The sequence below is a fragment of a genome, unplaced genomic scaffold, assembly GCF_019419815.1.
Source record: "Pyrus x bretschneideri cultivar Hongxiangsu unplaced genomic scaffold, Pyrus_bretschneideri_v1 Contig22, whole genome shotgun sequence".
Lineage (NCBI taxonomy): Eukaryota > Viridiplantae > Streptophyta > Magnoliopsida > Rosales > Rosaceae > Pyrus > Pyrus x bretschneideri.
This window is the reverse complement of record NW_025999524.1, coordinates 3,894,435-3,908,536: the sequence shown is the minus strand read 5'-3', so window position 1 is coordinate 3,908,536 and position 14,102 is coordinate 3,894,435. Positions and strand designations below refer to the sequence as shown.

The following is a 14,102-nucleotide window of genomic DNA, read 5'->3' as shown; positions in this document are numbered from 1 at the left end:
TAATATTGCAAACAAGGTTTTACGAGACTTCACATTTGTCATACTAGCAATTATACACATTTATGGTGGCTAAAACTTTTTGGTGACGACCATCAAAATATTTTTCGTTGCTAAAGAGGTTTTTTATATTTTTAGCGATTGCTTAGGAGTTTATTTTGTTTAGGAGAAAAACATGGAAGAAAAAAATGAGAGCAACTGATATGATTATCTGGTTATGAATATTTGAAAAAAAAAATAGTAAAATTATTTTGCATTTAATTTTACTATATTGTCAGTAACTTTTATGTTGGTTATTTTTCTTTATTTTGTTGGTAGAGCTAATTTGGTCTTTTCAATCTCTTTTGGTTCACAAAGAAAGTTTTGTTAATAGATAATTTAGATTATGTGGTAGGAGAGAGGTCTTGATTGGACTTTCTTATTAAGTTAGTTTCTTATATTGATGAGACCAGTATGATATCAGATCATGAGGCCTAATACAACATTATATGTCAGATGACTCTAAAGATAACGTGCTCAGTAATGCGTGAGCTTATATATGAAATATATGTTTCTTAAAATGGGCACAAACAAATTTTTCTCCAAAATTACTCAAGATAACTTGGACTGTGATTTGATGATATACTCCACCCACTTTGATGCTATATACAAGGGAATCCAAGGACCCCATTTTGACAGGCATCATTTCATTAAGCTCCCATGTCAATTTTTCTTTACACAAAAAGTTCTTATGTGCAATTATTTATATCTTATCCCAAGTATTGAACCAATGATTAAAGAGCTTAGTTGGTGGTGAATGGAGCCACCTTAAATTGAATGCATTGGGATTATAAAGAGGGAATAGTTTGAGGGGTTAATGATTAAAGGGCAAGTGAAGGAATGCTCTTCGTGTATGGGAGTTGTTGGTGCGACTCTTTTTTCTTTCTTCTTTCGAGTGTCCCCAATGGCTTTGCTATTTGCATCCCCAAAAGCCAATGGTGATTGACTGCTACCCACTTCTTACCACAAAATTAAAGCGTAACAAGTATTATATCTTGTTTAATTAATCTTACGCTAAATCAACATCATGTTTATATCATACAACACTCGTAGGTTTTATGATGGCTTTCGTAGAAATGTTTTATGATGATTTTTGTAGAAATTTATAAAACCGATTAAAAACTGCGAGTTAGACACCCATTAAACCCGTAACGTCCTCCAGATAGCAAACAAACGAGGGGAGTTTATAACAGATGTTGCAAAGACTCGTTATAGTAGTGACATAGGGAAATATGAGTCCACAGATTGACTACCTCCAGACCTTCTGCGCGTTAGTTAGGCTCGTTTTCTAAGTAAAAAGCGAAACAAAAATCTTAAACGCTCGAGGGGTACTCAAAGACTAGATGAAACTCCAAGCAGAATCCTCATCTTGAACAAAACCAGCACTTAATTCATAAGCATATTTAACAGTAAGGCATCCATTAGAAGAAGAACCCAAATGCAGGGATCACTTATCAGGCATAATCCCTTTAACATCAGTAGAGTTACTAATAGTCCGCCGTACGACATCGGCATGAAGAACATGCAAAAGCATCACAAATTTCTATCCAACGCAGGTCAAGTAACTAGCCACAGTTTCATAATTTTCATCTAAAAAGATAGGCCTCTGAAACTGATAAATAAAAGTCCGATCATTAGGGATTACACTGGCTGATAGTAAAGTTATTTATATGCGAGTCCCCGAGTGTTTATAACAAGTTGAAGCTCTTATTTAACCCATAAAGCTCCCTCCAGGCATATTAGGCCCTTGTGACGAAACCTGTCCCTGTGAGACTAATTGTGACCGGCCTTGAACATAACCTTGAGTCATCCCTGTCCCAACCAACTGTTGTTGTTGATGCTGTTGCTGCAATTGCTGAAGCTGCGGCAGTTGCTGTTGTGATTGAAGTTGTGAGAGCTGCTGCTGCGAGAGTTGCTGCTGTTGTTGAATCTGAGGGTGCTGCTGTTGAATCTGTGGATGTTGTTGTTGAATCTGAGGATGCTGTTGTTGCTGACCGGGTACTTGCATTTGTTGCTGCTGTTGCTGACCGGGTACTTGCATTTGTTGCTGTTGTTGCTGACCGGGTACTTGCATTTGTTGCTGCTGTTGCTGACCGGGAACTTGCATGTGTTGTTGCTGACCGCCTACTTGAATTTGTTGCTGTTGTAGCTGTTGCATTTGTTGCTGCTGTTGCTGACCGCCTACTTGTGGCTTAAACACAACCATATCCTGAACCGATGGTAGATTTAGCTTTAACAAAAACCAGGTTGTAAGAAGGTTACAATGCCGAGCCACAAACTCATTTTGGAGTACCACCACAGGCCTCCATTTCAGAAAGAAGTTAAAACAGAAGTTGCAGGATATGCAGGGAACCTTCAGAACTAAAAGCACCTTACACAGGCTAGAAAGGTCCTTGACGATCCCCACAAAATTTTCGCAAAATACAAGGTCCATTTTGCAGGTTTCTTTTAGTACTGACGGTACCTCACATATTTGTTGTGGATTTACGAGCTCAGAGTTGGTGGCTATGAATACTTTATATTCGCAAAAACCAATATCACTGAATTACAATCCGCGGTAATAAGAATGGTCTAAGTAATAACAAGCTCACCCCTGGAAACAGCATTCCAATCAAGCGGCATGCTTTGTCTGAAACAGAGAGCAGTAGTGTCTGAGAGGGCAATTGGATCACTGCACACTGAAAAAGTGGGAAATCAGCTTTTTGAGAAGAAAAAAACATACAAGAATAGTCCTCGGTTTCATGATTACATTCAAAGGAAAACTATTGCAGGTGGTCAAATAAAATAGAAGAACTAGCTTTTGATGCTGAAGTCTCACATGGATGATACCACAATCAAGAATTACCCCACTTCAAGCCAAGAGAGCCAATTAAATGCATAAATTTAGTTATCACAGCATTTAGAGGTTATTGAGTTTAAACAGATACTTAACTAAGTTCATATCAGAATGTCACACAGAATCTAAGGAAGTACTCCGCCAGATCAGAATTTACAGATAATCAAGTGGTAATCCAAGATGCTTAGATTAATATATATAAGAGAAGACGATAATTAGGCAAGTGGGTAACGACTTTTGAGGGATAAAGTGGAAGTGGCAAGAAATTGGATAGCAAATTAGCAATGAGTACAATTTTTGAGTCTCGAGGAAAAAGTGGTAAGGTGAGATAAAGAGAGTAGACAGCTTACAAGTTTCTTCTCTTGCAATTGCCCAAGAAACCCATGCTGATTCATTGCCCGAAAAACTAAAAAGTCTGCCTTTCCAACATATTGCCTGAATTATAAATATTGATGAGGTCAAGAAAACTGAGGAATATAACGTCAGGAGGAAAATATTACACAGAAAAATAAAGGAGAGAATGTTTTCACTAAATTGTAATTACTTGTTATTCATGTGGTCCTGAGATATGAGCCTCACTATTTGCATTGTTGGTGGCCAGTTTGCTGCAAGCCTGAGGAGTGAAACAATGCATGTCAATAAATATACGCCAATGACACATTTTACCATAGTCATGAGATTAAGATTTTATTGTGCACTAAAGCACCAACCAATTAAGCCCAACTAAAGAGTTCTGATCAAAATACATTCAACATCACGCCAATATTCTTACAGCACGTCAAGCCATTAGGATTCTAAGAATGAAGGTAACTAAATTTTTATTTTAACCAAAGAAAAAGAAGTCTGCTTTGATAAGGTAGAAATATTAATAGTCATAGACCTCTTTTTCTACATAAAAGAATTAAAGTTAAAATAGAAACTTTAAACCATTGATTACATTCCATTAACATCTATTTGAAACAAAAAGAAGAAAGAGTACACTCCCGACTTACGTCTCAGAAGCTGAAGCACTCCTGTAACCCTGACAAAATTAGAAAGCAATTGTGGAGTTAACAAACAATTAACTGCTAAAATTGTAAAAGATAACTAAGAGAAATATAAATAATCCCATGTGGTTAGGCCCTAAACATGCTTCATGCTGTGGTTTAATTCAGGACGCTCAGACCCTTATGGTTATCAAATTGTCTATAAAAATAGATGTCATTGATGGCACACTTGAAATAACTATTTATCGATTGTTCAGTGTTTTCGGCAATTTTTGTTCTCTCTCCTCCTCCGACAAATATATTAAAACTGAAACCAAATGCATAATACTTTTGAATTCAAATCACTCTGAAGAACAATCACAAGGAAACATAGAGAACTTTTTTCAGAAAAATTTAAGTTCAACATAAATAACTATGGTTATCCATGACAGCACAATGGCTTGATTCAATGGCAATTTGGAATTTCCCTTCTCTTGTGATAGTTTATCAGTGGTGTTTTGGGTGAAGAGTAGTTTGTGGAAATCAAAGAAATGATGGTCAGACGGTTTCACAATCCAATTTATACGGAAACATACTGAAAATCCTCATGTGCCAGAGTCACAGACATGCTCCACTTTTCTCTCAAAAATAATGATTTTGTGCAATGCAAGAAACCACAGACGTAAGAGTATCACAAAATAAACCACAGATTCCATGTCATCCAACGAGGTAACTGAGAACGAACCTCCAATCTAGTGATAAACACAGGCTGCCCTTGTCTCTGCCCAGATAAATTTCCCTGCATGTATTTTCATCATTCAAGTATAAGTGATTGCGGAATACCACAGTAAAACAGAGCCAACCATCTTTAAAACTTTCCTGACATTCTAGCTTAAAAAAGTTACCACCAGAAGTTTAAAAATCCAACCGTATTTTTTTAAAAGACCTACCTCCCAGACTTTCACATATTTGGATTGTGCAGATGCCAGAGCACTTGATGTCTGTTGTGAAAACGGCACATTAGATGCTGAATTATTGTTTGCACCAAGTGACTGCATCCAGATTGCACCTGTTGAGCCATTCCTGGAGTAGGAATCATTGTACCAGTTCCAGAAGAGGCACCTGTTGAACCAAGGGCACTCATCATGTTTGGGTTCATGCCAATTCCACTTTGAACCATTTGCTGTCCCGAGAGATTTCCTTGGCTCATACCAGGCACAGCTTGACCCATACTAACACCACCTTGGAGGTTACTCATTGGTTGTGACATCCCAAGGTTATTGTTGCCAGAGACATTAGAGGTACCTGAAGTGAATGAATTAAGACCTGGGTTCTGCGCAACCTGTGTAAGAGTGCCGGACCCTGATGATGAAAATACATTTTGAGCAGCACCAACTGAAGATGCCATTCCACTAGATATCATGTTTGATACATGCATGGCCATAGGATTTTGACCCATAGTTGGGAGTCCCATAGAAGTTCCTCCAGTTAAGGCTGCTGCGTTCATCACGCGTGCTTGAGAGATGTTATTGAGGATGCTACCGACAGGACGCGAGGGATGTGTCACACCACTCACTACAGGTTTCAAATCTGGCACATTATCATTATTTGTGGCCATCTCTTGAGAAGCAGAAGATGGTGACGAAGTCTGCAAGCTTGGGACTCCTTGGGAGGGAGGACGGACAGATGGGATGTGTGCAAAAGAAGGTCCCATGGAACTTACGGTACTTGGCTCCTAAACAAATCATATCAAAACTTTATGACTATACATGTGCAATTTAAAGCAGTATACCAGACCAAAAAGAACATCTCTTTCCTTTGCACAAAGCATAAAAGTTCAAGAGTGCACAAGAAATCTTACAACTTTTACAGTAGCAGGAGGCACATTTCCAACAGAAATTGGTTGCCGATTCATAACAGGTCCATTCACTAATTTGAAAAAGAGGAAAGAAAAAGAAAGGATAAGTCTGCAAACAAGCAGGATAAGCAAGAATTAACCATGAAAAAAATATGAACAGCCTAGCCATAACAAACTTAAGTAATTAATTCAAACAAGACAGCCTATTATACTAAGATTTGTAATTCATTTAACCTTACTATGTTCATTTGAGAGGTATGACAGAGACAATTACTCTTATAAAAGATAAAATAGAAATTGCGACTACACCTTATTGATACTGAAACATTGATAATTTCAACAAAAAAAAGTCAAATAGATAAGTGAAACTGAATCATTAAGTACTTTCATTAACAGAAGAAAAAAATGAACCAAATATTTTGCACTGGAAAAGGGGACAGCATATTGACTGCAAACCTGAGGGCATAGAAGTTGGAGGCGGCCCAGTAACTGAAGCAACAGGAGCTATGTCCATTTTTACAGGACTCTGATTTGAGGGCAAAGTTGTAATTCCTGGACGACTTAAAGTAGCACGGGCCTCCATAAAATTCTCCGAGATTAAAACAATAAAGTGGGGATTTTTCGCATTATCAATTGGTGGATCTGCCGCTCTAGGGTTGCGCTTTCCCTGCATTGGCAAAGTGGTCACTATCACACCAATTTCTTCTAGTGATCTTAAGCCATAGGAAATAAAATATTCAGTCTGGCAATAATACCGTCACCTCCCCTTTGTATTGTCGAACATTCTTTGCAGCTTTATTAATATAATTAGACAGTGGTTCCATGCATATGAATACCAGAAAAAAAAACTATATTTTTTGTTCATGATAGTCTAAGTGGTTGATTTTAGAATTCAACAACATAAAGGGTTAAAGCTCAACAAAGCACCAAGGAAAATAAAGGAAGTTACTTTTAATGTTGATTTAGCAAGGTATACAAAAAGTCAAAAGCTTAATATATACATACATATATATATAAAACATTTAAGGATAAGAGATAAGAGATGGAACATACTGCATTGTATATTGCTCTGAGCTTAGGTAGCTGTTTTGGACAAATGACTGACAGCGAAACAGAGCTCTGGATGAAAAAGTAAGGGCTCATTACTGATGACTTTCAACCCTCATGAGGAAAGGAACAGACACCGTTAAACTAGGAATATACAAAAAAAGTACCTGTGGAAATGATTTAGCAACAGCCTCAGCATCATAAAGACGATTTTCTGTTTGTGCATCAATATTTTCATTTTGCTCCAAATTTTGAATTTGTGGCCGATACACTGGTGTGGGCAGAGGGTGAGGGTTACTCGCAGCAATAAGAACACAATGCTTCTGAAAATCCACATTTTGTTGATTTTGGCTTCCATTTTGAACTGTAGGGAACATCTGTGTTTTTCATCAGAAGAATTGTAAATGTTAAGTTTAAAATGTGACTAAGAAATGCATTTGAACTCAAAAGTACTTGGACGGCTTTGAACAGCATACCATTAAAGCTTCCGAAAGCCCTTCCGCAATTGCAGCATCACTAAACCCACCCCCAGAAAAGGGTATAGCTGAAAGCCAATGTAAGAAGAGATCCACATCCCTTGTCCAGCCACTCCGTTGTACCAGGCAACCTTGATGAAAGGTTGTACAATTATTACAAAATATTCATATATATATTGAGCAAATGCCAGTTACAGTAACGACATGGAATGCCTGCATATCATCTTGGTGAATTGGGTTCATAAGAAACAAGGTGTGATACTAGTTAAGTGGTAATTTACCAGAAAAAAAAAAAAAAAAAAAAAAAAACTTCCATTTCCAGCCATAAGTTGTCCAACTGAGGGGAAATGGAAACATATAACTTAATGTAGCTCACTGTATTTCCACATAAAGTTCACAAAAGTAGACAAGGGACTGAACTCAAACAAGTTTTTCAGACTTCCAGGTGGTGTTATGTACAAAGAGCCACTACGTTACAATAAAGTCTACTAATTTTAGAATTTAACTTAAAGCTAGTAAAAATCCACCACTTCAAAGGGAATAATTCCACAAAGCATGTTAAAATCACTAAGAGATAATTTGCAAACCTTGAACAACATCCAGCTTAACTTTCAAACAATTATTTGACTTAGTAGAAGATTGAACCCTGTTTACAAAGAACTATTTGACTTAGTGTAAGATTGAATCCTGTTAGTAGGAGGATGGAAGACTAGCAAGTCTTACCCTACAAAAAGTAAAATTCCTGAAGAATTTATAGTCAACCTCGTACTGCAATAATAAATTAACAACACAAGTCATACATCGGAAAACTAGGAATAAGAAGAACAAAATTACATACCACAATAAGATCCATGAGTATTGAATGTGACCAGGGAGAGCTCAACAGTAGAAGTCGAGAGCTTCTGCATCTCAAAAGCCAAATTACATAATAAGAAAAAGACTACCAAGCTAGAAGTCTTACAGAGGGAACTAATAATGCTGTTGCCAGTGAAATGTAAGAATGGTTGTCTGTGGTTTGATAAATAGTTGATGTAGGTACACAAATGGTACTCAAATTATTACATGCATGCTATTAACATCTAGTCAAAGAAGGCACAACCATGTACACGAAAACATGTTTAAATATGTAATGAACAATTAACAGTTCGGACAAATTACTTCTGATAGATAATGATAAACCTAAAGTAATGGAAAAGGGACAAACCTGCCCACTTTGCTCGTTTCCACAGAAACTCCTACAGGAAAAAGATAAATCAGAAGTGACTTATTTATAGAGCAGTGCATAAAATCCCATGCATGTTAATGAAAAATCAATGACAAACTTCATATTTGGTTCTATGTACAGGAATGTATTTGACGAAGATTGTTAAATTCCAAGTATGAACCTTCACTGAAGTTGTTATACCTAGGCACTTATTAACTTTTAGAATTCTCAAGGACAGCCATATAAATTTTTCATGTGCAATGAAATGAAACTGTAAATGGGAAATCATGATAAACCTCAACTTTTATACTATACTTTAGGGAATTGTTCTATAAATGCGCACTCCTAATAAAATTAATTAAACCCCAGGAGAAATATATGATTCAACAGGACAAATTCATAAGAACTTACCTTGTAACCTACATCATAAGTAGAAACCACAAAGTAACGTGTGAAATCAAAGCTGGTCATAGATAAGGAGGGAGAAAGAACAGAAGCTACGACACAGCACAAAGGAAGAAAGATAGAAAAATTACTAAGAACTTAAACGCGGACCTTACGATCTTCTCTAAATAATCTTTAAAAATGAGTTCCCAGAAGGGACCCATGGCTGCAGTCCCTTCAACAGCGATGATCAGTTGTTTCTCAGCCATTAGGGTTTTCTCTGTGATAGAATTGGGGATCCTCTTTTAAAGATCACATTGACGACCTCGGGCATATCTATTAGTCTCATTGACAAGCACGTATGTACGTTTTTCTCTAGTTATTGACACGTCTGCACAAAACTCTGTAAAGTAAAAACTAACTATCCACCATCGACTACGTAACCTATACGTTACTGATTATAGTATTACAATAACAAAAATAATATTAAGAATTTAAATAATTAATAATAATGTATAAAAATACACTTCAGACATCGTAGTATAGAGAATGCTCACTCCAATAAGCTGGAGCATGATACCCTGCTTCAAGATGTCTAAGGAGTTATCCACTCTCTCCTTTGCTTGAATACCGGAGGAAAACCAATTATTCAATGTCAAACCCAAAACGTAAAAATGACAGATTTAGCCCTATAAGTACTGTATTTGTTCCTAAAGCAGAAGGTTCTGTAATAAGTTAATAGCAAACACGGGATAATAACTAAAAGTTACCTCATTAAAATCGCTTGTATTGTGTGCATAATTTGGAAGGAAGTTAATCTTGATACATGGAATGTATCTATCTGACCAATTATAGGACTTATTTTCCATCACATGCCAACAAGCAACAAATCAACGCATGGAGATCATCACCGCGGATAGCTTCTAACAAAACTGATGAGAACTAACTAATTATTTATAAATCAATCCAAATCCAGTTTCCATCAGGATTATATGAAATAAAACTTTGCACATAGTAGAAATATAGCAAGGCTGCCTACGATTTCACGGTTCGAGGGTACAGAAAAATCGGACATTTCTACAACTCACTGAACTAGTTTTATCAGATTCTTTCGTAGCTGACGCAAGATTCAAAATTGAACCAAAACAGTATAGTTTTTCCAGTTAACAAACACTCCACATAACCAATTTCAAAGTTAAAAGTGAAATTGCAATCAAATTTCGATTCCGAGCCACCAAACGCAGCCCAAACAAGCTAATTAATAACATATACGAGCCACAGAAAATTCTCGTCCAATAACAAACACCGAAACCCTAAAATCACAATGCAAAAAAAATCTAAAAAATAAACAACAAAAGGATAAATTCAGCCAAGAAACTCCCTACCTGATGATCTTATCAAGGTAATCGGAGACGACGGTTGCCCAGTAGGGCCCCATGGCGGCGGTGCCTTCAACGGCCACGATCAGCTGCTTCTCCGCCATCGTACGGCTCGAAATAACCGTAGAGAAATCTCAACTGCTTCTGCTGGCTGTGCGGCGGAAATGTGTGAAAGTCCAAAGCTTGGAAGCGGTGGTAAGTGCACGAAACGCAACGTTCTGGATGACGAAGACGATTATTTTAAATGGGAGTCAATACCCCGCTGCTACTGCTGCTGCCGCGACTAGTTTGGGGGTTCTTCCGGTGGCGCAAAATTAAAGGCCGAGCCCACCGCCTTTTTTTAGTTTTTCTAGTTGGAAAGGTGGTAAAACCCCAATAAACAGTCAATATTAATAGGGTAACCCCTGAACTATTTTGAATTGACCGATTTGCACCCTACCTTTAAGATTTTGAATTTCGGTCCACTTTTTTTTTTTCTTGTTGATGTCTTTTTAATTTCTAAAACAAAAGCAAATGAATGAGTGAAAATTTTTAATTTAGATTTTGATATAATCATGGATTGCAACACACTTATTTGGGTTGGTTGTGTCATTTTTGCTTGATCTTTCTTTTATTTCCTTTTATTTTGAATCAATAAGAGTAGAAAAATCAAGCATTGTGCTCAAAAGAATAATATCAAAAAGATCTCAAGAATGACAAAGAGAAATTTCTACTATACTGGGAAAGTATCAGGAAAAGAAAGTAATTTTTAGCTATGATGAAAAAATCTCAAGAGTATGAGAGGATCTAAATTTTTATTTGATAAAAAACTAAAATTTGATATTCTATTCTAAACTGATCTGGATTACGATATGAATATTTAAACTAAAAAGTATATTCGCTTCGGCCAATGCAACTACCTACTGGTCTAAAAAAAGAAGTAATTTTGGTTTCGTTCTTTTGGGTAATGCAAAGACCCAAAATTAGAACCATAATACAAAAAAATGCATTTATTCCCGAAATTAGAAAAAAAAAATTAGTAATTATTAATCAAATTTCTTGTTCATGTGGGTGAACCCGTGGCAAGTGGCAGCATAAAATCCATTTGAGTTTGAGGAATTTAATTAAATTAATAATAAAGTAATCAACTTTGCACTTCAATCGCTCTCCAAATTCGCGGGAACACCATGGCAGCCGCCGCTCAGGGCTGCTCTCTTCTCTGCTCCTGCCGCAGCAGACCATGCACAACCAGAACAACCCTATCCCCTTTCGCTCCCTATCCCTTTCTCTCTCCTCTCACCCCCATTCGCGCAAGCTCCAAACAATTGAAGCTTTCGAATTCCAGGTTCTCTTTCTCCTCTCTCTCTCTCTATACAGGGTTTCTAGGTGAATTTGAGAAATGAATTGTCAATTAATTACATATTTACAGGACTGGTAGGGTTGTTTCTGCTGTGGTTTCAGAGGAAAACGCAATTCAATCAAGTTTCTCTGGCACCGATGGGTTCAAGCTCACTTATTTGGAGGTGGGTTGTCAATTTTCTTATTGGTACTTCTTAAATTTGATTACTTTTAGGGAATTTTTATTTACGTATGTAAATAAATCTTTGCTTTTAGGGGAATAGTTGGTTGTGGGATGTGGGTGGGGTGAAAATACTGGTGGATCCAATCTTGGTGGGTAACTTGGATTTTGGAATCCCCTGGCTTTATGATGCTGCCAAGAAGTTTTTGAAGAATTTCCAGGTACTCCTTTAGTTTCGAATTCAATTTTTTGAAGCGAATTTGCCTTCGATTTTCCTTTTTAATTACGCATATGTTGCCATTATTTTGTAGAATGTTGTGAAGTTGATAGGCCTGTTTTGATTGGGTTTGCAACTTTAGTGCAGTTAAGTGATATTCCAGAAGTTGATTGCTTGCTTATTACACAAAGTCTTGATGATCACTGCCATTTGAAGACATTAAAGCCGCTCTCCAAAAAGTACCCGAATCTTAGAGTAATAGCTACACCAAATGCTAAGGCCTTGTTGGATTCCCTTTTCAGCAATGTGAGTTTGAAACTAGTGTTTTGTTTTAGGCTGCAGCTTGTTGAATGTTAATTTTGTTTTTCTTTTTAATATATGCTGTTTATTCACGTGACGCATGAACAATCTTTACAGTCACCACCAAAGAAACAACGATGCACTTTAAGCAATGCCTTGTTTCTTAAAAACTAGTGTAGTTTTTATAATTGAGGTATATAATCCGGCTGTGGTGTTGGGTTTATTGTGCATCTGTTCCCTCTTAATTTTTGGTTAATACATGTGCTGCTAAGATGGTGGACATTACTACACAAATTCCATTCCAAAATTATACCTTTCGCAACAACTGAAGTTACTGAACCTAACTGTCATCGCTTCAACTTGGCTCAATTGTTCCTGAAACTTGCAATGCTGGCATGCAAGATGATCCCAAAGCTGTAGATGAAGTCGCATTCTGTGTTTCGATTTGAGATTAACACGAATTTTGTTTAGGTCACATATCTAGAGCCTGGCCAGAGCTCCATTATTGAAGCAGGAAATGGTTCTACAGTCAAAGTTCAGGCCACAGCAGGGCCAGTTCTAGGTCCTCCTTGGCAGCGCCCTGAAAATGGGTAAGGTTTCATTTTTCTTATTGCGATTGTAACACAAGTAAACTCCATTGGCAAGGAATGAAATAAAAAGGAATGAAGTTAATGGAAAATTCTTCTTGATTGATTGAATTAACAATTACAACAGAGAAAGAATATGCTAATTACAATGAAGTCCCTAACCATCTTTACTAATTACAATTACAAGTGTAAACACACTACTTAATGACTGAACTTAAATTGTTGACTGTATTGGATGGCTTGGCTTGTAGATTTTCCTTTTATGAAACAGTTCCTTGTAATATGTTCTTTAGTATTTGGTTAAACGGATATTAACGAGATGCTATAATATGTGGACCAGATATCTTGTCATTTATCCAGAAGGGAAATCTACACTTTACTATGAACCCCATTGTGTATACAATACAAGTTCACTTGAGAAGGAAAGAGCTGACATTATTATCACACCGGTCATAAAGCAGCTTCTGCCTAAATTTACCTTGGTCTCTGGACAAGAAGATGCAGTTCGACTTACAAAGCTGCTGAATGCCAAGTACAGATTCTTTATACCTTAATACTAACATATACATAAAGGTGGTTTTACCAGACACATATCAACGTCTTTGTTTTACATTTTGTAGGTTCATTGTCCCGATGACAAATGGGGACTTGGATGCCAAAGGGCTTCTCGCTAGTTTAGTTTCGGCTGAAGGAACAATCGAATCATTCAAGGTTGTTTTCTTCTTCGCACGGTTTTTTCTATGGTGAAGTATTAAAATTTCTTGCTGCAATATTATCACAATTGAAGTTGTGGTTATTAAATGCAGGATCTTTTGTCCAAGGAATTACCAGATGCACAGGTACTTCAGCCTACTCCTGGTGTACCGCTAGAAATCCCGCTACCTCCAAATCTTCCGTAATATGTTTTCTGCGGATATACAGACACTGTAGCTCACCGAAAATATGTACACATCTCATCAAACTCGTAATTTGTAAATGTCAGTTTATTTTATTGATACCATCGGTTCCCTCTGAGTTACATATGAGAAGCTAGCAAAATTCAATTGCGGAATAGTTATTGGGACATTGGAGGCACAAATATTTGTAAGGCCCACTTAGCTAGTAGTAGAGCGATGCCACTTAATAAAATTAAAAATTTTAGACTGTTTGATCTCCTGAATGTTGGAGATCAAACGGCTTGGACTGCACCAAGTGGCTTAGCCCAAAAAAAATAAATTGTGGTTGACGTCAGCCATGTCAGTAGGCGGAAGGTCGAGCATTTCTTGCACAGACATTGAGTTGAACTTTAGCTTGGTCTACCACTTGTCCTCTGATT

General features: G+C 37.0%; 2 protein-coding genes across 2 annotated transcripts; one reads left to right on the top strand and one right to left on the bottom strand.

Moving 5' to 3' along the window:
* Positions 1 to 1,405: 1,405 nt before the first annotated feature.
* LOC103947186 (mediator of RNA polymerase II transcription subunit 25) lies at positions 1,406 to 10,405 on the bottom strand. Its single transcript, XM_009358048.2, is given in 16 exon segments — positions 1,406 to 2,245; positions 2,628 to 2,714; positions 3,223 to 3,307; positions 3,417 to 3,485; positions 3,865 to 3,893; positions 4,583 to 4,636; positions 4,788 to 4,894; positions 4,897 to 5,572; positions 5,699 to 5,766; positions 6,152 to 6,362; positions 6,749 to 6,814; positions 6,910 to 7,119; positions 7,219 to 7,349; positions 8,057 to 8,120; positions 8,423 to 8,453; positions 10,192 to 10,405. Coding segments are annotated over 16 exon segments (2,484 nt in total). The 5' UTR covers positions 10,290 to 10,405; the 3' UTR covers positions 1,406 to 1,747.
* An 822-nt stretch (positions 10,406 to 11,227) lies between these two features.
* Positions 11,228 to 13,801, top strand: LOC103947175. Its single transcript, XM_009358033.3, has 8 exons — positions 11,228 to 11,509; positions 11,594 to 11,687; positions 11,779 to 11,904; positions 12,048 to 12,206; positions 12,672 to 12,790; positions 13,128 to 13,319; positions 13,408 to 13,498; positions 13,594 to 13,801. Exons 1-8 carry the CDS (start codon positions 11,352 to 11,354, stop codon positions 13,684 to 13,686), a joined length of 1,032 nt encoding a protein of 343 aa, XP_009356308.1. The 5' UTR covers positions 11,228 to 11,351; the 3' UTR covers positions 13,687 to 13,801.
* The last annotated feature ends 301 nt before the right edge of the window (positions 13,802 to 14,102 follow it).